Source organism: Rutidosis leptorrhynchoides, chromosome 4 (genome assembly GCF_046630445.1).
Source record: "Rutidosis leptorrhynchoides isolate AG116_Rl617_1_P2 chromosome 4, CSIRO_AGI_Rlap_v1, whole genome shotgun sequence".
Classification (NCBI taxonomy): Eukaryota; Viridiplantae; Streptophyta; class Magnoliopsida; order Asterales; family Asteraceae; genus Rutidosis; species Rutidosis leptorrhynchoides.
In genome coordinates, this window is record NC_092336.1 from 530,889,968 (window position 1) to 530,913,357 (window position 23,390).

General features: G+C 35.8%; 2 protein-coding genes across 2 annotated transcripts; both read left to right on the forward strand.

The window, feature by feature from the left end:
- Window positions 1-7,013: 7,013 nt before the first annotated feature.
- LOC139845012 (probable aminotransferase TAT2) lies at window positions 7,014-11,374 on the forward strand. Its single transcript, XM_071835231.1, has 7 exons — window positions 7,014-7,327; window positions 8,799-9,138; window positions 9,230-9,448; window positions 9,536-9,595; window positions 9,712-9,867; window positions 9,953-10,046; window positions 10,378-11,374. The coding sequence occupies exons 1-7, from the start codon at window positions 7,065-7,067 to the stop codon at window positions 10,494-10,496; spliced, it is 1,251 nt and encodes a 416-aa protein (XP_071691332.1). The 5' UTR covers window positions 7,014-7,064; the 3' UTR covers window positions 10,497-11,374.
- Window positions 11,375-19,937: 8,563 nt separating this feature from the next.
- On the forward strand, window positions 19,938-21,036 carry LOC139845013 (ethylene-responsive transcription factor 4-like). The gene has a single exon (XM_071835232.1). The coding sequence runs from the start codon at window positions 20,018-20,020 to the stop codon at window positions 20,666-20,668; it is 651 nt and encodes a 216-aa protein (XP_071691333.1). The 5' UTR covers window positions 19,938-20,017; the 3' UTR covers window positions 20,669-21,036.
- Window positions 21,037-23,390: the final 2,354 nt, after the last annotated feature.

The following is a 23,390-nucleotide window of genomic DNA, read 5'->3' on the forward strand; positions in this document are numbered from 1 at the left end:
TGCCTGAAGGGAATGATGATTTTATGATTTATTGTGACGCATCAAAGCAAGGTCTCGGTTGTGTATTAATGCAACGGACGAAGGTGATTGCTTATGCGTCTAGACAATTGAAGATTCACGAGCAAAATTATACGACGCATGATTTGAAATTAGGCGCGGTTGTTTTTGCATTAAAGACTTGGAGGCACTACTTATATGGGGGCAAAAGTATTATATATACCTACCACAAAAGTCTTCAAAACATATTTAATCAGAAAAAACTGAATATGAGGCAGCGTAGGTGGATTGAATTGTTGAATGATTATGACTTTGAGATTCGTTACCACCCGGGGAAGGCAAATGTGGTAGCCGACGCCTTGAGCAGAAAGGACAGAGAACCCATTCGAGTAAAATCTATGAATATAATGATTCACACTAACCTTACTACTCAAATAAAGGAGGCGCAACAAGAAGTTTTAAAAGGGGGAAATTTAAAGGATGAAATACCCAAAGGATCAGAGAAGCATCTTAATATTCGGGAAGACGGAACCCGGTATAGGGCTGAAAGGATTTGGGTACCAAAATTTGGAGATATGAGAGAAATGGTACTTAGAGAAGCTCATAAAACCAGATACTCAATACATCCTGGAACGGGGAAGATGTACAAGGATCTTAAGAAACATTTTTGGTGGCCAGGTATGAAAGCCGATATTGCTAAATATGTAGGAGAATGTTTGACGTGTTCTAAGGTCAAAGTTGAACATCAAAAACCATCAGGTCTACTACAACAACCTGAAATCCCGGAATGGAAATGGGAAAACATTACCATGGATTTCATTACTAAATTGCCAAGGACTGCAAGTGGTTATGATACTATTTGGGTAATAGTTGATCGTCTCACCAAATCAGCACACTTTCTGCCAATAAGAGAAGATGACAAGATGGAGAAGTTAGCACGACTGTATTTGAAGGAAGTCGTCTCTAGACATGGAATACCAATCTCTATTATCCCTGATAGGGATGGCAGATTTATTTCAAGATTCTGGCAGACATTACAGCAAGCATTGGGAACTCATCTAGACATGAGTACTGCCTATCATCCACAAACTGATGGGCAGAGCGAAAGGACGATACAAACACTTAAAGACATGCTACGAGCTTGTGTTATTGATTTCGGAAACAGTTGGGATTGACATCTACCGTTAGCAGAATTTTCCTACAACAACAGCTACCATTCAAGCATTGAGATGGCGCCGTTTGAAGCACTTTATGGTAGAAAGTGCAGGTCTCCGATTTGTTGGAGTGAAGTGGGGGATAGACAGATTACGGGTCCGGAGATAATACAAGAAACTACCGAGAAAATCATCCAAATTCAACAAAGATTGAAAACCGCCCAGAGTCGACAAAAGAGCTACGCGAACACTAAAAGAAAAGATATAGAGTTTGAAATTGGAGAAATGGTCATGCTTAAGGTTTCACCTTGGAAAGGCGTTATTCGATTTGGTAAACGGGGGAAACTAAATCCAAGGTACATTGGACCATTCAAGATTATAGATCGTGTCGGACCAGTAGCTTACCAACTGGAGCTACCTCAACAACTCGCGGCTGTACATAACACTTTCCACGTCTCAAATTTGAAGAAATGTTTTGCTAAAGAAGATCTCACTATTCCGTTGGACGAAATCCAAATCAATGAAAAACTTCAATTCATTGAAGAACCCGTCGAAATAATGGATCGTGAGGTTAAGAGACTTAAACAAAACAAGATACCGATTGTTAAGGTTCGATGGAATGCTCGTAGAGGACCCGAGTTCACCTGGGAGAGTGAAGATCAGATGAAGAAGAAATACCCGCATTTATTTCCAGAAGATACGTCAACACCTCCAACTTCTTAAAATTTCGGGACGAAATTTATTTAACGGGTAGGTACTGTAGTGACCCAAACTTTTCCATGTTTATATATATATATATTAAATGAAATTGTTATTTACATGATTAAGTGTTTCCAACATGTTAAGCAATCAAACTTGTTAAGACTTGATTAATTGAAATAGGTTTCATATAGACAATTGACCACCCAAATTGACCGGTGATTCACGAACGTTAAAACTTGTAAAAACTATACGATGACATATATATGGTTATATATATAGTTAACATAATTTTATTATAAGTATGTATCTCATTAGGTATTTTAACAATGAGTTATATACATAAAAATGAGACTATTAATTTAAGAAACTCGAAAACGATATATATAACGATTATCGTTATAACAACGTCTTACTAGGTACATATGAATCATATTAAGATATTGATACACTTGGTTAATTATGTTAAATGATAAGTAAATATATTATTAAGTGTATTAACAATGAAATACATATGTAAAAATAAGACTACTAACTTAATGATTTCGAAACGAGACATATATGTAACGATTATCGTTGTAACGACATTTAACTGTATATATATCATACTAAGATATATTATATATCATAATATCATGATAATATAATAATTTACCATTTCATTTGTTATAATAAACAATGGGTTAACAACATTCAACAAGATCGTTAACCTAAAGGTTTCAAAACAACATTTACATGTAACGACTAACGATGACTTAACGACTCAGTTAAAATGTATATACATGTAGTGTTTTAATATGTATTCATACACTTTTGAAAGACTTCAAGACACTTATCAAAATACTTCTAATTAACAAAAATGCTTACAATTACATCCTCGTTCAGTTTCATCAACAATTCTACTCGTATGCACCCGTATTCGTACTCGTACAATACACAGCTTTTAGATGTATGTACTATTGGTATATACACTCCAATGATCAGCTCTTAGCAGCCCATGTGAGTCACCTAACACATGTGGGAACCATCATTTGGCAACTAGCATGAAATATCTCATAAAATTACAAAAATATGAGTAATCATTCATGACTTATTTACATGAAAACAAAATTACATATCCTTTATATCTAATCCATACACCAACGACTAAAAACACCTACAAACACTTCCATTCTTCAATTTTCTTCATCTAATTGATCTCTCTCAAGTTCTATCTTCAAGTTCTAAGTGTTCTTCATAAATTCCAAAAGTTCTAGTTTCATAAAATCAAGAATACTTTCAAGATTGCAAGTTTACTTCCAAGTTTTCTAAATCCATTCCAAGTAATCATCCAAGATCAAGAAACCTTTGTTACTTACAGTAGGTTATCTTTCTAATACAAGGTAATAATCATATTCAAACTTTAATTCAATTTCTATAACTATAATAATCTTATTTCGAGTGGAAATCTTACTTGAAATTGTTTTCGTGTCATGATTCTGCTTCAAGAACTTTCAAGCCATCCAAGGATCCTTTGAAGCTAGATCTATTTTTCTCATTTCCAGTAGGTTTATCCAAGGAACTTGAGGTAGTAATGATGTTCATAACATCATTCGATTCATACATATAAAGCTATCTTATTCGAAGGTTTAAACTTGTAATCACTAGAACATAGTTTAGTTAATTCTAAACTTGTTCGCAAATAAAAGTTAATCCTTCCAACTTGACTTTTAAAATCAACTAAACACATGTTCTATATCTATATGATATGCTAACTTAATGATTTAAAACCTGGAAACACGAAAAACACCGTAAAACCGGATTTACGCCTTCGTAGTAACACCGCGGGCTGTTTTGGGTTAGTTAATTAAAACCTATGATAAACTTTGATTTAAAAGTTGTTATTCTGGGAAAATGATTTTTATTATGAACATGAAACTATATCCAAAAATTATGGTTAAACTCAAAGTGGAAGTATGTTTTCTAAAATGGTCATCTAGACGTCGTTCTTTCGACTGAAATGACTACCTTTACAAAAACGACTTGTAACTTATTTTTCCGACTATAAACCTATACTTTTTCTGTTTAGATTCATAAAATAGAGTTCAATATGAAACCATAGTAATTTGATTCACTCAAAACGGATTTAAAATGAAGAAGTTATGGGTAAAACAAGATTGGATAATTTTTCTCATTTTAGCTACGTGAAAATTGGTAACAAATCTATTCCAACCATAACTTAATCAACTTGTATTGTATATTATGTAATCTTGAGATACCATAGACACGTATACAATGTTTTGACCTATCATGTCGACACATCTATATATACTTCGGAACAACCATAGACACTCTATATGTGAATGTTGGAGTTAGCTATACAGGGTTGAGATTGATTCCAAAATATATATAGTTTGAGTTGTGATCAATACTGAGATACGTATACACTGGGTCGTGGATTGATTCAAGATAATATTTATCGATTTATTTCTGTACATCTAACTGTGGACAACTAGTTGTAGGTTACTAACGAGGACAGCTGACTTAATAAACTTAAAACATCAAAATATATTAAAAGTGTTGTAAATATATTTTGAACATACTTTGATATATATGTATATATTGTTATAGGTTCGTGAATCAACCAGTGGCCAAGTCTTACTTCCCGACGAAGTAAAAATCTGTGAAAGTGAGTTATAGTCCCACTTTTAAAATCTAATATTTTTGGGATGAGAATACATGCAGGTTTTATAAATGATTTACAAAATAGACACGAGTACGTGAAACTATATTCTATGGTTGAATTATCAAAATCGAATATGCCCCTTTTTATTAAGTCTGGTAATCTAAGAATTAGGGAACAGACACCCTAATTGACGCGAATCCTAAAGATAGATCTATTGGGCCTAACAAACCCCATCCAAAGTACCGGATGCTTTAGTACTTCGAAATTTATATCATATCCGAAGGGTGTCCCGAAATGATGGGGATATTCTTATATATGCATCTTGTTAATGTCGGTTACCAGGTGTTCACCATATGAATGATTTTTATCTCTATGTATGGGATGTATATTGAAATATGAAATCTTGTGGTCTATTGTTACGATTTGATATATATAGGTTAAACCTATAACTCACCAACATTTTTGTTGACGTTTAAAGTATGTTTATTCTCAGGTGAATATTAAGAGCTTCCGCTGTTGCATACTAAAATAAGGACAAGATTTGGAGTCCATGTTTGTATGATATTGTGTAAAAGCTGCATTCAAGAAACTGATTTCGATGTAACATATTTGTATTGTAAACCATTATGTAATGGTCGTGTGTAAACAGGATATTTTAGATTATCATTATTTGATAATCTACGTAAAGCTTTTTAAACCTTTATTTATGAAATAAAGGTTATGGTTTGTTTTAAAAATGAATGCAGTCTTTGAAAAAAAACGTCTCATATAGAGGTCAAAACCTCGCAACGAAATCAATTAATATGGAACGTTTTTAATCAATAAGAATGGGACATTTCATAAAACCTCAACATAAGCTCGAAAAACACGATAATTGTTATATATTACTTCTTCGAGCGTTTTCCCGCCAAAATAAAAACATTTATCACAAAGTGTCTCTACTAAATGTTCATATTTTCATCCCATCTATAATGTTCGTGAACAAAGTTTTTTCAAAAAACGAAAAAAAATGTTTTTCCTTTCCCCGCTTCCCCCCGAATGGTTACTTCCCTCTTGATCCTACCACTATATATATATATATATGTATATATATATATATATATGTATATATATATATATATATATATATATATATATATATATATATATATATAGTGGTAGGATCAAGAGTGAAGTAACCAATCGGGGGGAAGCGGGAGGAAGCAAAAACTTTTTTTTTTTCGTTTTTTGAAAAAACTTTGTTCACGAACATTATAGATGAGATGAAAATATGAACATTTAGTAGAGACACTTTGTGATAAATGTTTTTATTTTGGAGAGAAAACGCTCGAAGAAGTAATATATAACAATTATCGTGTTTTTCGAGCGTATTTTGAGGTTTTTGCTATTGGGGTTTAGATATTAGGGTTTAGATATTAGGGTTTATAGGGTTTAGATATTAGGGTTTAGAAATTTAGGGTTTAGATTTAGGATTTATATTGAGTTTTTAACACGAACGGTTTAGAGTTTAGGGTTTACATAAACCCAAAACACCAAACCCTAAACCCTAAACCATAAACTCTAAATCGGGCTAAATTTTACTTCACAAAACATGAAGAAAAAAAAAAAAAAAACGTTCATATTCTTCACGAACAATATTATCTTGAATGTTATTTTTGTCGATTGTTTTCCAGCCTAAATAATAACATTCATCACGAAGTGTCTCTTCTAAATGTTCATATTTTGGTGTGATCTTGATGCCGGAAAAAAAATTCAAAAAAAACGAAAAAAAAATTTACTTCCCCACGCTTCCCCCCGATTGGTTACTTCCCCATTGATCATGCCCATATATATATATATATATATATATATATATATATATATATATATATATATATATATATATATATATATATATATATATATATATATATATATATATACATGTGTGTGTGTATTTTCAAGTGGGCTCCTTTTATGAATTGACTCGTCGTTTGTTGTTTGGGCTCCTAAGCCCAGTAATGGTAGGGCTTCATTCAAGAAGCCTCTTTTGATTCAAGTGGACTTTTCAGTGGACTTCTTTTTATTTGAAGAGTGTATGGCGAGTTGTCCTGTGGGCTTGATACCGTGTGGGCTCATAAGCCCAGGAATAGTCGGGTCTAGTTTTTCAATTAGGCATTTCATTTATATTTTGTCGTTCTTTCAATTCTATAGTCTTTCTTTTAGGCTCAATAGCCTCTCGCAATGTAATATTTATCAATCTTCATCATTCTAATGAAGTATACTTAAGTGAATTGATATATCCACCTTCCAATTTACTTATTTCGCCACAAACTGTGCATTAATAAGTTGTATAGTACAACTTAAGAATGCATACTTTGGTCGGAAGAGTAATTTAGATGATGGAAATATTTTTCTGTACTTAATAATATTTATATTTTTCGCAGTAAAAAAATATATTTATATATTTTTGTAATATTAATGCTTCTTGGCTCTTTGCATCTTGCCTGAATTGCAAGTTTGCAACCACCCCCAAATTTGCAAACAGCAAGTTGTCGTTTGATTTTCGTATGGAAAACAAGAAATGGGGATTCAAGAAAGAAATGGAACTGAATACCGAATCAGATATAAGCATAAGAGGTGTTCTTAATATGCTCAAAACAAATCTAAACAAATCTGACGTCAGACCCATCATCCCTTTAGGTCACGGTGATCCTTCTGCTTTCCCCTGTTTCCGTACTGCCAAGATTGCGGAAGACGCCATTGCAGAAGCCCTGTGTTCTGCTAAATTCAACGGTTACGCACCCACTGTTGGTGTCCCCTCTGCTAGAAGGTACTAACTACTAACTACTAACTACTAACTGCTAACACTAACTTTGCTTTTGATTTTTGTTTTCTCTGTCTTATATTGGGGGATATTTTCAGATAGCTTAGAGTGCATTTAGTTTTGAAATGTAATTGAACTTTGGTATTGTTTGTTTGATTGACTTGAATGATTAACATGTTTACTATTGTTAGACGGATTAAGTTAGGCCCAAGTCCGTTTGTGGGCTTGGGTCCATTAGGGTTGAATTAGTTACCAGGGTTTATATGTACAAAGAAGAAGAAAAAAATGTAACCAAATCAGCGAATATCATTCTATTCAGTGCAACAAACAAAGAAGAAGAAAAAAAATGTCACTTTTGTTTATTTGTTAGTTTTTTTTTTAACTCCAGTCCGAACTTTCGCGATTTCGCCGTTCGGACTGCGGGGGAGTGTTAGACGGATTAAGTTAGGCCCAAGTCCGTTTGTGGGCTTGGGTCCATTAGGGTTGAATTAGTTGCTAGGGTTTATATGTACACTATAAATACGCTTCGATAATGAATAAGAATTCACGGGGTTTTCATTATGTAACAACTATATGGTAAGTTAATCAAGTAATCTCAAGGCGACCATCCGCTTTGCGGAGAGCCCGGAGTCATCGCGGGTGAACCTCCGTGACCACAAGGAGATGTATAAGTTCATTAATGTTTAAACTAAAGTTTTGGTTTATCCGCACGGATGTGTATATCATCCGTACGAATGAAGCTTGCCCATATGGATGATCGAGTCATCTGCACGAACGAAAGACTCATCCGTACAGATGTACATCAGGTCAGTATATATATGGGTTACGTGTTTCATTGTTAGGTTAGACATTCCTACCCTACCTGCAAGTAAACACTCTCTAATTGTTCCAGATAGTTTGTTTACGAATAACAAATCCAGGTTTCGATCTAGATCATCATACGTTGTCTAAATCGATTGGTATTAAATTTTATTTGTTAGGAAAACTCAATGAATAGGATTTCGCACTATAGGTTGTTTAATCGTTCGATTCAAGTTGTGTAATCGGTTCTACAACCAACCCCCTTTCACATGAATGGTGTCTATTGTGTGAAAAATTTGGAAAGATGATAATTTTTTTTATCTAAACGCACCCTTTAGTTTGCCAATACTTTACAGCGAGAAAGATATTGTCGTTAAAGCCACTCAGGTTTCACTTTACTTGTTAAGTTAACCACTTTGAATTGGTTAGCCTGTAAATCACACTTTAATGCAGAGCCCGCGTAACGAAAGCCCTGAGTAGTTTGACAAATTTAGGCAATTAAGCCATCATAGAATAAGAAGATATTGTTGCTAAAGAAATATTAACATCTTTCTCATTAGTACAACGCCTAAAATTTTCTTCACTGTGTTTAGTGATTAGAAATAGCTTCAGTCGCTAAATCGATAATGGGAGGTAGCAAACCATAATATATATGATCTGTCACTTATTTTTTTAGGGCAGTAGCAGAATATCTTTCTCAAGATCTTCCGAATAAGTTATCACCAGATGATGTATTCATGACAGCAGGTTGCACACAAGCTATTCAAACCATAATAACTGTATTAGCAGATGCCAATACAAATATTCTACTACCAAAACCCGGGTTTCCATATTATGAAGCGTTTGCTAAATCACGTCAAGTGGAAATCCGTCACTTTAATCTTCTACCAGACAAAAATTGGGAAGTTGATCTTGATGCAGTTGAAGCTCTTACAGATGAAAATACAGTTGCCATGGTTATAATTAATCCTGGAAACCCTTGTGGGAACGTTTTCACGTACCAGCATTTACAAAAGGTGCGTTTATGTTTTCACTTTCATTTTCGGATCATGAAGGAATATTTTGTTTGGTTGTACTTATGATTGGATTTTAATTTCGGTTTATTAGGTTGCCGAGACTGCTAGGAAACTTGGGATATTAGTAATTTCTGATGAAGTTTATGATCATCTCGCTTTTGGAGAAAATCCATTTGTTCCGATGGGTGTTTTTGGATCAATTACGCCTGTTGTTACACTTGGTTCCATTTCAAAGAGGTGGATTGTTCCTGGTTGGCGGCTTGGGTGGCTTGTTGTCAACGATGTTAATGGCATCCTTAAGCAACACGGGGTTCTCTCTGTTTCTCACGTGTTCTTATATGTATATATGTGTGTGTAGTTTTATATATTGTTCTAATAATTTTTTTTTTTTGTTCAGATAATTGATTGCATTATGGGATATCTCAATTTAATTTGCGACCCTCCATCGTTTATTCAGGTTCCTTACTAATGCTACACCTAGTTAACAATTAGATCGTTGATAATATAGCTCATTTTACCTCAAAAGTTTATTTTGTATATTCTTTTGGGATGCTTGAATTAATGGACTTGCAGGGAGCAATTCCTGATATCCTTGGGAAAACTAAAGAGGATTTCTTTTTAAAAATCGTGAATATTATAAAAGAAACTGCAACTATTTGCTATGAGGGAATTAAAGACCTTCCTGGTGTTATCTGCCCCAGCAAGCCAGAAGGGTCAATGTTTGTTATGGTTAGTTCACAGATGCTCAGATTAATATGAAGATTACAAATAACTTATGTTTATAAGGTCATGTCTTGTATTTGATGTTTCGAAGGTGAAATTAGATTTATTGGTGTTTGATGACATCATGGATGATATTGAATTTTGCATCAAGCTTGCCAAAGAAGAGTCAGTTATAATATTACCAGGTAAGCAGTATAGTCTAGTGTCAATGTTAGTTCAATCTCATTTTGATTATGATGATCTATGTATATTATATATACAGTTTAGGCATAATTTCCTCACGAATGTCACTTGAAGTTATATTAGTAGTTTTGACTTTAGAAAGTCAACTTCTACCTTTCTATGGGTGGTAAAATTTCCACGATCAATTTTGATAAAATTCAACATTATTGTGCACTAGTAGGTTGTATAATACAACTTATTAATGCATAAATGTATATGGTGCATTTATATTAAATAATGGGGTATTTATCATTGTTTTTCTTTTTTTATTTTTATTTTTATACTTTTGTTCAGGTATAAGTGTGGGACTCAAGAATTGGCTACGGGTAACATTTGCTATTGAGCCCACGTCTCTAAAAGATGGCATTTATAGGTTTAGAGCTTTTTGCATAAGGCACGCCAAGAAACCATAACGGGTCAAATGCTCAATGGATCACCTCTGGTCACCTCCCCAAATTCTACCTAAGGAATTTGGTGGATCAACTGCTTGAACAATACCACAATCAATTATCTGATAAGATGAACAACACTTCGTGTTAACAAAATGTGTCATCCCATTATCATTGACACGAGGTTGACACGCTGTAAAACTCATGATTTTGGAATTGAATTATGTATACTGAACTACCTTTTTATAGTTAGTTGTAAATTTCATCAAAAGCTGCAAAATAATTCTTTTAACTTATGAACACTAAGATACAAAATAATTCTTTTAACTTATGAACTCGCATTTTTGTGACATAATCCAGCATTTAGAATTCATGCTTCAATTTGCAATTATATTCGCCCTCACGCTCTCATGGTGAAGTAGGAATTTAAATAACCTCGAATTTCCCCAGTAACTCATCGGTTGGTGCTTAGATCCCCATAAATCTTTCTTGAGAACCTTCTGATGATCCATACCAGACTTGATCAATACGTGCACATACCCTTTTCTGAAATCAGGGATGATCACGATTGATGCTCAAAAGTGCAAGTTTGTGCTTTCCGCCTTCTTGGAGTGCCTTCCGCAAAAAGATTTAAGCCTTCTTATGTCATCTTCAAGAGCTAAAGGCTAATGTTACTCGAAGCCAATTATACCGGAAGGAGAAACAAGGTATACCAGCGAGTTTATGGTCAAACTGGAGGTGCCAATTTCAACCAAGCACGAAATAAATGGATTGATTTGGGTTATCTTTTATTTTCCGTTCAAATTTATACTTTTTGTTATATTAAATTTTTGTTTTCTGTAATACGAATATGAATACTTACACGTTTATTTTTTGTGTGCTTTTGTAATTGAATCTTATCATATACGGATGTTTTTAATATTGAGGATGTTGGTCCGTCCACAAGTATGTAACCCGGCTTTTTAGATTTGGTCATGAAAGGTTTTGAAGGTGCTAAGGTTGAAGGCAAGCTTATAAATTCTAATGGGACCCCAAAATCTAATAAGACCGAACTTTGAAACAAAAAAATGTCAAGATAAGGCGATCTCCAGATCCACTTTTATCGGGCGATCTCCAAATTATTGGCGGCGGCGTTCTTTTCATCTCTTTTTCCGGTGATCTTCGGCGGGATCAAACGCCACCTCACCATGGTAGGTAACACTCGAACCATTCCGTTACAAAACGGGTGGTTTTCTAAGGAACGGAGAAACAAAAAACCAGTGTATCGTAAGATCGACGTCGACATAAACCCTAAAATTCGTTCAGAGAATGATTTGCAATCCTTCTACGTTACGAATTTTCCTGAATATGTTACCAATGTTGATCTGAGGAAGGTTTTCTATGGTTATGGTTTCCTCTCAAATGTGTACATAGCTAAGAAAAGGGCGAAATCGGGTAAGAGATTTGCTTTTGTTAGATTCATGGGTGTTAAAAACTCGTTTGCTATGGAGAATAGGATGGCAGATGTTTGGATTGGTAATTTCCATTTGTATGTGGAAGCATCAAAAGTCGATGCTGTTAAGCCTATTGTCACGATTAAGAATGTGTATGTGCCCAAACTTGTGAGCGAGCCGAATCCATCTGGTTCCGAGTCTAACAGTCCTCCAGTAGTTGATGAGGTAAATGCAGAACAACCACAGGACGGATCTTATATTGCAGTACTTTCTGGATCTGCTCAAAAAGGTTCGGTTAAGAAGATAGTACTTGATGATGCCGTTTTGATAGCTGTGAAGCAAGACGATTACGTGATAATGGCTAAGGTAAAAGATTTTAGCGCACTTTATTCGGTTTATCCCCTTTGTTTAGCTGAAGGTTTTAGTGAGTTTAAGATCCAGTATGTGGGTGGTTATTGGATTTGGTTGAAGTTCGAAAGTGAGGCAGTTGTTACGGCTTTCAAAAACAATACAAATGTCATGTCAATGTTTGCTTGTGTTAAGGAAGCTTCTGACAATTTCATAGTCGATGAAAGAATTGTTTGGATTGAATTATCTGGGTTACCTACGAAGGCATGGAGTACCAAGGCGTTCAAGAAAGTTGCGTCTTCTTTTGGTCGGTTTTTGTTCTTCGAAGCTAATAATAAAGTCCCTTTATCGTTGGGGCGTGTGTGCATTGCTACGTATGATAAGAGGCCTATATCTACGTCGCGTTTGGTTGAAATTGATGGTAAGGATGTTGTTGTGTACGGTCATGAAGTGGCATCATGGGTGTTTGATATTGACACTACGATTGAGTTCAATAATAGTGATAATAATGATGAGGATGAGGAAGAGGTTCAAAGTTGTTCTTCAGCATCTTCATCTATTGCTGGATCAAAAGAAAGTGACGATTATTTAAAAGAATTCATGGGGGTTGATTTAGGCTTTCATTCAGATACGAGCAAGAAACGGTCCCAAGTGGATGGTTCGGTTTGCGGCAATGTCAATGATAAACTGACATTCAAATATGCTGATGAGAAATTGGATCAGCAAAATATGAGTGAAGGGTCAAATAGCCTATCTTATCCTCCTGGTTACACACAGGAACATAATGACCGTTTGGGGAAACAGATGTCTGGACATTCGGTAACGTGTACTACTCCTTTTATGTTATTCAATCAAGACTCGTTAGTTGATGCACACCAGAGTTCTTTTTGTTGTAGTGAAGACTTATTTGGAATAGGTAAACTTCTTGGGTACAACATTGATGGGTGTAATGATTTAAAGAATCGCGTTAATGAGTTAAATAGTTTTAAATGAAGATTATTTCCCTTAATAGTTGCGGTTCTGAAGTGTTTGTCAAACGTAAATGGATTAAGGAGCTATGTGTATCGATGAAAGTTCAGTTTTTGGGAATTCAGGAGTCGAAAATGTCAAGGCTTCATATGTTTCGGTTGAGATCTTTATGGGGTAATGCTAATTTTGATTATGCGTTATGTTTATCTCGTGGTTTCTCGGGTGGCATTGTTTCGATATGGGATCCAAATTCATTCTCGAAAACTCAGATTTGGTGTGATGATAATTATGTGATTGTGAAAGGTGTTTGGATTCGTGAAAACATCGAGGTGTTCATGGTGAATGTTTATGCTCCTCAATCTCTTCCGGATAAAGTTGTGTAATGGGATAAACTTTCTTTTTTTATTTCTTCTCATACGGGTCATTATATTTTCTTGGGTGACTGGAATTCTGTGAGATGTAGACAAGATCGTTGTGGTTCGGAATTTTGTTCTCGTGATACTCATGCTTTTAATAATTTTATCGAGAGTAATGTGTTATATGAGATTCCCCTCGGTGGTGTTCGTTTTACGTATCGAAATAAAGTTATCAATAAAATGAGTAAGTTGGATAGATTTTTTATTTCTCCTAATTTACTAAACGTTGTTGATGATTTCAAGGGTACTGTGCTAGCTCGAGGATACTCAGATCATGCTCCAATATTTTTATTTCAAGACAAGGTTGATTTCGGGCCAACTTATTTTAAAATATTTGATTCTTGGTTCGCTAGAGATGACTTCGATGCTACGGTCAGGAATGCTTGGGACACGGATAAATCGAATCAGAATTTGGATATTATTGCTAAATTTCGACTTTTGAAATCACATTTAAAGGGTTGGATCCATTCGTCCAGATCAGTAGAGGCGTGCCGATTGAAACAGATTTCTCAACAAATAAACGACATCGATGTTCTCATTGATGCGGGGTCAGCTAATCCGGAGCAGATTGACTTGAGAAACAAATTATTCAATGAAAATGAAGAGTTGTCCAAATTCGAGTATTGTGATTTGTTACAAAAATCTAGAGTCAGATGGGACGTTGAGGGGGATGAAAACTCTAAGTTTTTTCATTGTAGCTTAAAACATAAGCGTAGTGTTCAACAGATTCAAGGTCTGATGGTTGATGGAGTTTGGGAAGTCGATCCTTGCACTATCAAAAATAAGTTTTTCGAATTCTATAGAAGAAAGTTTGATGTTCATAATTCAGGTGCTACTTTTGGGTCCACTGATCCTAATTATAAACTTACTGTTGACGAGGCCAATTTGTTGGAGGCTGATATTGATGATACGGAAATTAAGCGAGCTGTTTGGGATTGTGGTAGTTCGAAAGCGCCAGGTCCTGACGGTATTACTTTTCGTTTCATTAAACATTTTTGGGATATTTTTCATTTGGATATTTGCAGGGATATTCGGTTGTTTTTCTCGAAGCTGTATATGCCCCAGGGTGCGAAATCAGCGTTTTTCTCTTTAATTCCAAAGGTGCAGAATCCGGTTCTTATTACTGATTTTCGTCCTATTTCGTTGGTGGGTTTCTTTTATAAAATTGTTACGAAAATTATGACGAATCGGCTGTTATCTGTTATTGATAAACTTATTAGTCCGGTCCAATCGGCTTTTATTGCTGGTCGTCAGATTCTTGACGGTCCGATGATGTTGTCTGAGATCATAGCGTGGTATAAGAAAGTGAATAAAAAGATGTTATTATTCAAGGTGGATTTTGAAAAGGCATATGACTCGGTCAATTGGGACTATCTTATGTTTATGTTATCCTCTTTAGGATTTGGCGAAAAATGGTGCAGCTGGGTGTTGGGGTGCCTCAAGTCTTCTAAAACGTCCGTCCTTGTTAATGGAAGTCCCACCCGAGAGTTTGATATCAAAAGGGGGTTGCGTCAAGGTGACCCTTTAAGTCCGTTTTTGTTCATAATTGTTATGGAAGGTCTTCATTTAGCGTTCAAGCGGGCTATGGAGTGTAATCTTATACGTGGCATTAAAGTTGGGTTGGATAGTATTCGTCTTTCTCACTTTATTTATGCGGATGATGTTATTATCTTTTCGGATTGGAATTTTCGGGAGTTGAATAGAATTCTTGAGATTCTTGAGATTTTCTATTTGGTTTCAGGGTTACGAATTAATGTTTCTAAATCTCTCATCTTCGGTATTGGCGTGGAGAGTAATGATCTTAATGCTTTTGCCACGACCTCGGGTGCTAGAGTTGGTACTTTCCCGACTGATTATCTTGGTATTCTTATTGGAGCTAATACGAAATTGATTAGAAACTGGGATTCGTTAATTGATAAGTTTCGTGTTAAACTTTCAACTTGGAAGGCGAGTTTAATTTCGTCTGGTGGGAGATTGACGTTGATCAAATCTGTTATGGGGAGTCTTGGGATTTATTTTTTATCGTTCTTCAAATGTCCCGAAAAAGTTTTGAAAATGCTAGAAGCAATTCGTGCTAGATTTTTTTGGGGTGGTAACGTTTTGGTTAAAAAGATGGCTTGGATTAAATGGGACCGCATTTTAGCTCCTTTTGATCGTGGGGGTTTAAATGTTGGGAGTCTTAAGGCTTTTAACGCTGCTTTACTTTTCAAGTGGCGTTGGAGGTACTATACTAAACCGAATGATTTATGGGTTAATGTTATAAAATCGATTCATGGCACTTGTTTTTTTAGCTCATCTGTTTCGACTGCTTCGGTTTGGAATTCTATCGTCCAAACTTGTAATACTTCGGCAGATAAGGGTCTAATTCCTACTGATTGTTTTCGCATGAAAGTAGGGTCAGGTTCCAATATTCGTTTTTGGCTAGACACTTGGTGCGGTGATACGCTTCTTTCTGTTAGATTTAATCGTCTGTTTCATTTAGAGATTCATAAAGAGAGTGTTATTGCTGATAAAAGGCGAAATGGTTTCTGGCAGTGGTCTTGGTCTAGGGATCCTGTTGGTGGCCGAAATGAGTTGTTGTTCAGGGATCTTTTATCTATGATTGACTCTGTTGTTATGAATGATAATGAAGATCGTTGGGAGTTTACTTTAGCTTCTGATGGCGTGTTTTCGGTCAAGATTGCTCGTGTTCATTTGGACCAGGCTCTGCTTCCTTCATCAACGGTTTCCACTACTTGGTATACTTTTCTTCCTCGAAAGGTTAATATTTTTCTATACAGGCTACGGTTAGGTTCGTTACCTGTTCGTTGGAATCTTTCTACGAAAGGGGTAGAGATTAATACTATAGTTTGCCCCGTTTGTAATAATGGGGTAGAAACGCAGGATCATGTTTTCTTTCATTGTTCTTTGGCTAGAGATGTTTGGCGTAAGCTGCGGGTTTGGCTTAATTGTGATATGCCGGTTTATTCTTCATGGGATACGTTTATTGATTGGCTCGAGGGGGTTCGATTATCGGCTACGAATATGAATCGAGTTATTGCTTCCGTGGTCACGTTACTTTGGGCTTTATGGAGATTTAGAAATGGTCTCGTATTCAATGAATCTTTTTGTTCTGGAAGTAGTATTTTTGATTGTATTCGTTTACTTGTTTTTCGTTAGATCAAAAATAGGGGTCATCTAGTTTCTAATTGGAACTTATGGCTCGCTATGCCCTTGTAATTTTTCCTTTAGCGCCTTGCTAGGGAACATTTTTGTTTTTATTTATTGATTTTTTGGCCGTAAAAAAAAAACGTAGATGGTATGTGAGTTTCCTTGTTGGGTGTTGTTTTGGTTTAAGTGTTTTGTTTGCTCTTACTTAGTTTTCTTCTTTTGTCATAATTGTATGCTTATTTTTTGTTATTATGTAGTTGTCATTCGTTCGAGTTTTGATTGTAGGTTTGGTCTTCTGTTGGCCCCGTCTTGAGAGGTTGGTTTGCAGCTGTCTTGGTTTGTTTATAAAAGTTATTCGTTTTTCCGAAAAGATATTCTAATAAATAAAATATAAATTGTGTAGAGGTATGTATATAAATTATAATGTGTAGGATATGGATATGTGGTGTGGATTTCGATTCTAGAAAAATTAAATAATGGAAAAGAAGGAAAAACTCTATTGCTCGATACTTTACAGTTTATACTACTGGGCAGCCCTTTACACATTAGGTTAGGCTAAGAGCACAAGATTGGGCTCAAAGAGCCCATTTTAAATTGGAGAACTTGATTACTCATTTTTTCACGCGCCAATGTTTATTTAGTGAGACATTGTTACCAGGGAAATTGGTCAAATGCCCCCTATTTTTGAAATTGTTTAGCGATATGTCTATAAAATTTGAAAATTGAAAAAGATGCTCTCTGCCCACGCATCATATCTATAAAATTTGAAAATTGAAAAAGATGATCTCTGCCCACGCATCACGCAGATGCGTGTAAGTTGGTGTGTGATGCAAGTCACCGAGCATACTTGCTTTTGATGCTATTATACTAACTAACACGCACCATGCATAACACAACACGCACAGTGCGTTTTGCTTCGTGTTTATAACGATAAGATAAAGATATTCATGATAAGATTTCTTGAATTTTTTTTTTCGATTATCGATATCTTAAAAGTCAAAACTGGGGTCCCGAATCTTACTGTTTTCTGAAATTTTTATCGAGTAGCAACACGTTAAAAGTCAAACTTGGGGGTATTGAATGTATCATCAACCAAATTACTTTTTCGTTTAAACCTGCATGAATACCACAATTACCACCACCAGATTAATGCCCAAATGAATCGAGTCAATGTGTATTTAATGTCCGGTGCGAGCCACCTAGCGATTAAATACACATTGACTCGATTCGTTTGGCATATGTCATCACATCAATCACCACCACCTCCTCGTTTTTCATTAAATGCGCAAACGAAGCCATTAAGTGTGTATTGAAGCGGAGGTTAAATTGACGCTTACAACTAGCTTCGTTTAGGCATTTAAGGGACAACTAAGGGCCTGTTTACTTTTAGCTTAATAAGGATTAATGTTGTGGATAGATTATTCGGTAAGCACCATACCTTGTTTACTTTTTGACTTAATATTAAGTTTACCTTGATAGAGAGCATTCTGATTAATGTAAAAAAAGGGTGTTGTCCCCATATTGCCAATTAACTTCCACCTTTACCCTCAAACAATTTCATCTTTACAGCTGCCGATAATTTCATCTCCACACAACCATAAACAAAACCCTGATAAAACTAAAATAATAACTATCAAAATCAATCATCAACATCCAAACGATCATCTGTAAAATCAAAACTTGATCGAAGATCTTAGACGGTAACGATTCACAACCAAACAAACACAGTTACTTGCTCCTCGGTTAACCTTCACTTGTTCCTCCATGCCGTCACTTGTTCCTGCAATCGCTGTTACGTGCTCCGGTAGCCGTCACGTGGTCCTCCGAAGATGATGGCGTCGCTATTTTAACTCGTAAATTGTACTCGTATAAAATACCAGGGATTATTGCTCAAGGTGTATTTATTGCTCATGAGATTGAGAATCATCATATTCATAAGATTAAAGAGATGAATGATGTAAACGTAATAGGGAACAGTTTGGTAAAAGATCTGTTGCTTTTTGTAGATGAAGTTGTGGTAGTTGAAGTTTGTGGATATATTCAAGTTTAGTGGAATAGTTGTTGAATGTGTTGAAAATAATATGGAACTACTCCGTATAAGATGTTACTCCGTATCTTAAATGAGTTAATATATATATTTAAGTTTTAGGGACAAAACTAAAAAACTATGGACCGAGTATTTTTTTAGTTAAGGGGTAAAATAGTCAATTTCATGATTCAGACAGTTTATTCAGCACAAAAAAGTAAACAACATTAATCATTTTCTGATTTCTACATATACTCAACCTTATTCATACTGTCACCTTTATCCATATAAGACTTAATTAAAAAAAAAGTAAACAGGCCCTAAGTGTGTTTTTGAAAGTGAATTGGGCACATTAGTAAAACGTCAACATGCAACATGCGTGTTGCAACAAAGTTTAGTGTGTGTATACTAACAAAGTGCTTGTTTGCCTAAGTGCTCGGGAGCCCGCATCATGCACGAAAACACACATCATGTGTTTGCGTGATGTGTGATCAGAGGGCATAATTTACAATTTTGAATTTTTAAAAACATATTATTAACAAATTTTGAAAACGGGGTATTTTCACCAATTTCCAGTGGTATAATCACATTAGTATATAGGATTAAATACTTATTGTTCGTTTAAGTTCTTTAAATAGTTGATCAAAGAATATTAGCATGCTCTACTATCGTCAAAGCACAAAAGTTGCAATTAGAAAATAATCTTGAATTAGAACCGAATAACAGAACTTGACTCAACCACTCATTTTTTCCAAATGAGATTACAAAAAGAGCCAGACTTATCTCAAATTCAACAACTCAATGGGTAGTTTCAAACTTCTCAATCAATAGTGTAAAACCGTACCTAACCACTAACATAAATCAAACAGTGCAGTAAACGCGGCCGCCCAAACACTATGATAAAAAATTAATAAAAATCATAACTAATTTTGAATAAACATTAAATAATGATAGAATAAAATAATGCAAAAGCCGGCACATCAACGTCTATGCCGCTTGTCATTCAGCTTTACCGCGTGCCACGTAACCCCTTCATCCGCTTGGGCGGCGCCTTTTGCCTCCCCTATAGTCCTCTCGTTGACCCCCCAACATCTTCCACACACCCATTCTCCCTCTTTCTTCTCTAAGATCACATCTATATAAACAAAACACCATCCAACTAACTCACACCAAACAACACCTTTCTTTAATTAATCTAAAAAAATGGTCATGAAAAATCAAATAGTTTCTTCGGTTCAAGTAGCGGATAAGTTATCATTATCCGCCACAGGGACCGAAATTCATTACCGGGGAGTGAGAAAGCGGCCGTGGGGACGTTACGCCGCCGAGATTCGTGATCCCGGTACAAAAACGCGTGTCTGGTTAGGTACTTTTGATACAGCTGAAGCGGCGGCGCGTGCATACGACACCGCAGCAATTAACTTTCGTGGATCGAAAGCGAAGATTAATTTCCCGCCAACGATGGAAAACGTAATCGTAGCTGATTTGGCTCCTAGTCAGAGTAGTACGGTCGAGTCTTCGAGCCGGGGGAGTGAACATAACGCTCCTGTGGAGCTCGATCTTATGCCTGCGGGTGGTGGTTATCAGTTTTTTGTTAATGCGAACAAACGGAGCGTGGCGGGTGTGACTCACGCGCTTCCGGTTATGATTTTTGGAGTGCAACCCGGGTTGGTAGTGAACCGGGTTCATCAGTACCCGATCCATCAAATGGAGCAAGTTTTTATTGGTGGTTATAGTGGTAGAGCGGAGAGTGAATCCGGTTCGTCATCGGATTACATCCCATGTGATAACAAGAACTCGAGAAAAGAGATTAACCTTGATCTTAATTTAGCTCCACCAACAGTAGAAGTCTAATTTATTATTCATATTAAATTGGAATTGGAAAGTATAATTTAATCAAAAGGAAATAGTTGATGTGATTTTTCTTTATTAGTTTTGTATGTTTTCTTGACAAAATTTGGGGGAGTGATTAGTACACTACCTATTTTTAGCTGTACATCACCAAATGTGCTTTACAGGGTTGTACAGTATAACACTGTAAAGCATGTTTGGTGGTGTATGGCTAAAAATAGGTGGTGTACGAATCATCACCCCAAAATTTGTAGAGGGATACAATCGCGTTTGCTTAGCTTAGATCTAATCTTTTTGTTTCGTAAAAATAACATTTTATTAAGAATGTCAACATTGAAATCATTACTAAAATCAAAGATGTATTTTGTTGATACGAGTAATTTGCAAATATACATATTTTCATAAAGGTAAATACACATTCGGGACTCGAACTCATTACGTTAAGGTTAGTGAGACCGTATCATCAATAGTGTATTTTTAAACATTGGGTTGTAAGTCAATTGGAAGTGGTCTGTCTTCGATTCCGCTGAAGTATCCACCCAAGTTGTCTTTCGTTTAATGCGGGGGCAGCGTGCAAGTTTGTTTTACAAGTCATGCTCTCGGATTGGTTCGGGTTTTCTCCAGGGCAGTAGTTGAGGGTGAGTTATGCAACTACAGAAGACAAACGCGTACATGATTTAATCTTCCCTGGATGATCCCAAACTGATGTAAAAAAAAAAAAGCTATAGTTTCTCTGGATGATCCTGATGTTAAAAAAAAAAAAAAGCTATAGTGTATTTTTAAGATGGCTTAAGTTTTATGTTATCACTAGTTATAAAAATAATTTAACCGGTTAAAGACCTACAAAAAGTGTGTTTTTGCATTAAAATATCAGTAGTGAACGAAACTAATCTTTTGAGGTAGAAACAAATTATTTTGCCGCTGGTGAAAAACTAGTTATAATATCAGTTGTGAGGTTCTCAAACAGTTAGTGTGAAGTCCCTGATCCATTGTCCATCCTTGATTCTGTGATGTCTAAATTTGCTCTGCAATTGCTTAAAACAGTAACCCAATCGATATGACAATAAACAATTCTTACCATGAGAGTCACCATACAAATATTCGAAGTTTTATTAGACCAATCCCAACCATGACGTCGTCATGGGCATTTTCTCGCTGCCACATCAGCTTTCTCTCTCCTCCTTTCTCACCACTTCCTCCCATAACACTCTCATAACACACCAATGCCAACCATGACATACTTTCTCAATTTTTTATTATTATTATTATTATTATTATTATTATTATTATTATTATTATATAATAAATAAAAAATTGTTTTTGAACATCACATTTATTAAACAACAAAGGTTACGGTTACATTTTTTTTATAAAAAAAAAAGACATAATTGAAAACAAACACAACTACATAAAAACAATTAAGACGACTCGTCGTCGTCGTCGGATAACTGAAACGTTTTTTGGTATTTCTTGGTGATCTTTGTTCGGGCTCTCATTACCAAAGCGCGTTGTTCCTCTGTCAAGTCGGGTGCACATGGTTGGGTGAGAAATGACAAGTTATCCAACATTTCACGAGTCTCGGTCGCGTCGTATAGCTTATCCATAGTCCGCCTTGTAGCGTTGGCGGATTCAATCAATTTTTCACGAGCTTCATTGGACGACAATTGTGAGGCCGCGTCGGATGAACCCGAACTCCTTTGACTCTTGGTTCTTGCACGACCCGGTGGACGACGTAGAGGCACTTCGTGAAATAACCTTTCAAACTGACTCGGATCCCCACCCGCACTTTCACCCGCACCTTGGTTCGAACCTTCACCCGGGCCACTGACAACCGGTGCGGATAACTCGACAGGCCGATTACGCTTGGGAACAACCCCCTCGAATGTTAGAAATTTGGGACAATCTTTAAGAACTCGCCTCGCTTCCTCGTAAAGAAACTTACGCTTCGTTTGATCCTTAAATGCCCGGCGTGCACTACTTACGATATCGGCATCGTTGTTCCCACTTTGCCAAAATGCTTCAAGCTTCGTGTAATTTCCGATAAAAATCTTGACATCTTTGGACATCTTGCTCCATTTTCCCGTTATTTGATCGGCTCGACGTTTTTCATGCATTCGGGCATTGTAATTTTCTCGGATAAAACCCAAAAAGACTCTTTTGTTTGGCCCGTTCCCGTTAGTTCGGATGCTTGCATCCAAACCTTTGCCAAAATCACACTTTCTTCATCCGTCCACGACACTTTTTTGCATGTGACTTTCTTTTTTCCTTTTGATCTCGGGTCACTTTCTCCCTCCTGTCTTCAACATCTTCGGCTTGAGTTTTGGGAATGGCTTCCACATCTTCATCACCGGATTCGGTATCTGATGTTATGCGAGGTGTATATGAAATAGTATTATTTTTTACAACGAAATACTATTAAATACGATACAATTTTACACAAGATATTTATTTATTTATAGAATGAATATACCTAAAGCTTGCTACAACACTTATAGGCAGTGTACCTAATCGTACAGTAGTGTAGTTTTTAGTAAGTCCGGTTCGTTCCACATGGATCTTTTAAACAAGCTTAACGCTATATTAGTTTTAACTTATAATTGTAAAAATACAAAAATATATATAAGTAGTATTATTATTATAAAGGGGGTTTTTACCGTTTAATGACCGGTTTGTCGATTTTAAAACTTTAGTCGCAGTTAAAACCTAATGTAAAATATTAAAAATA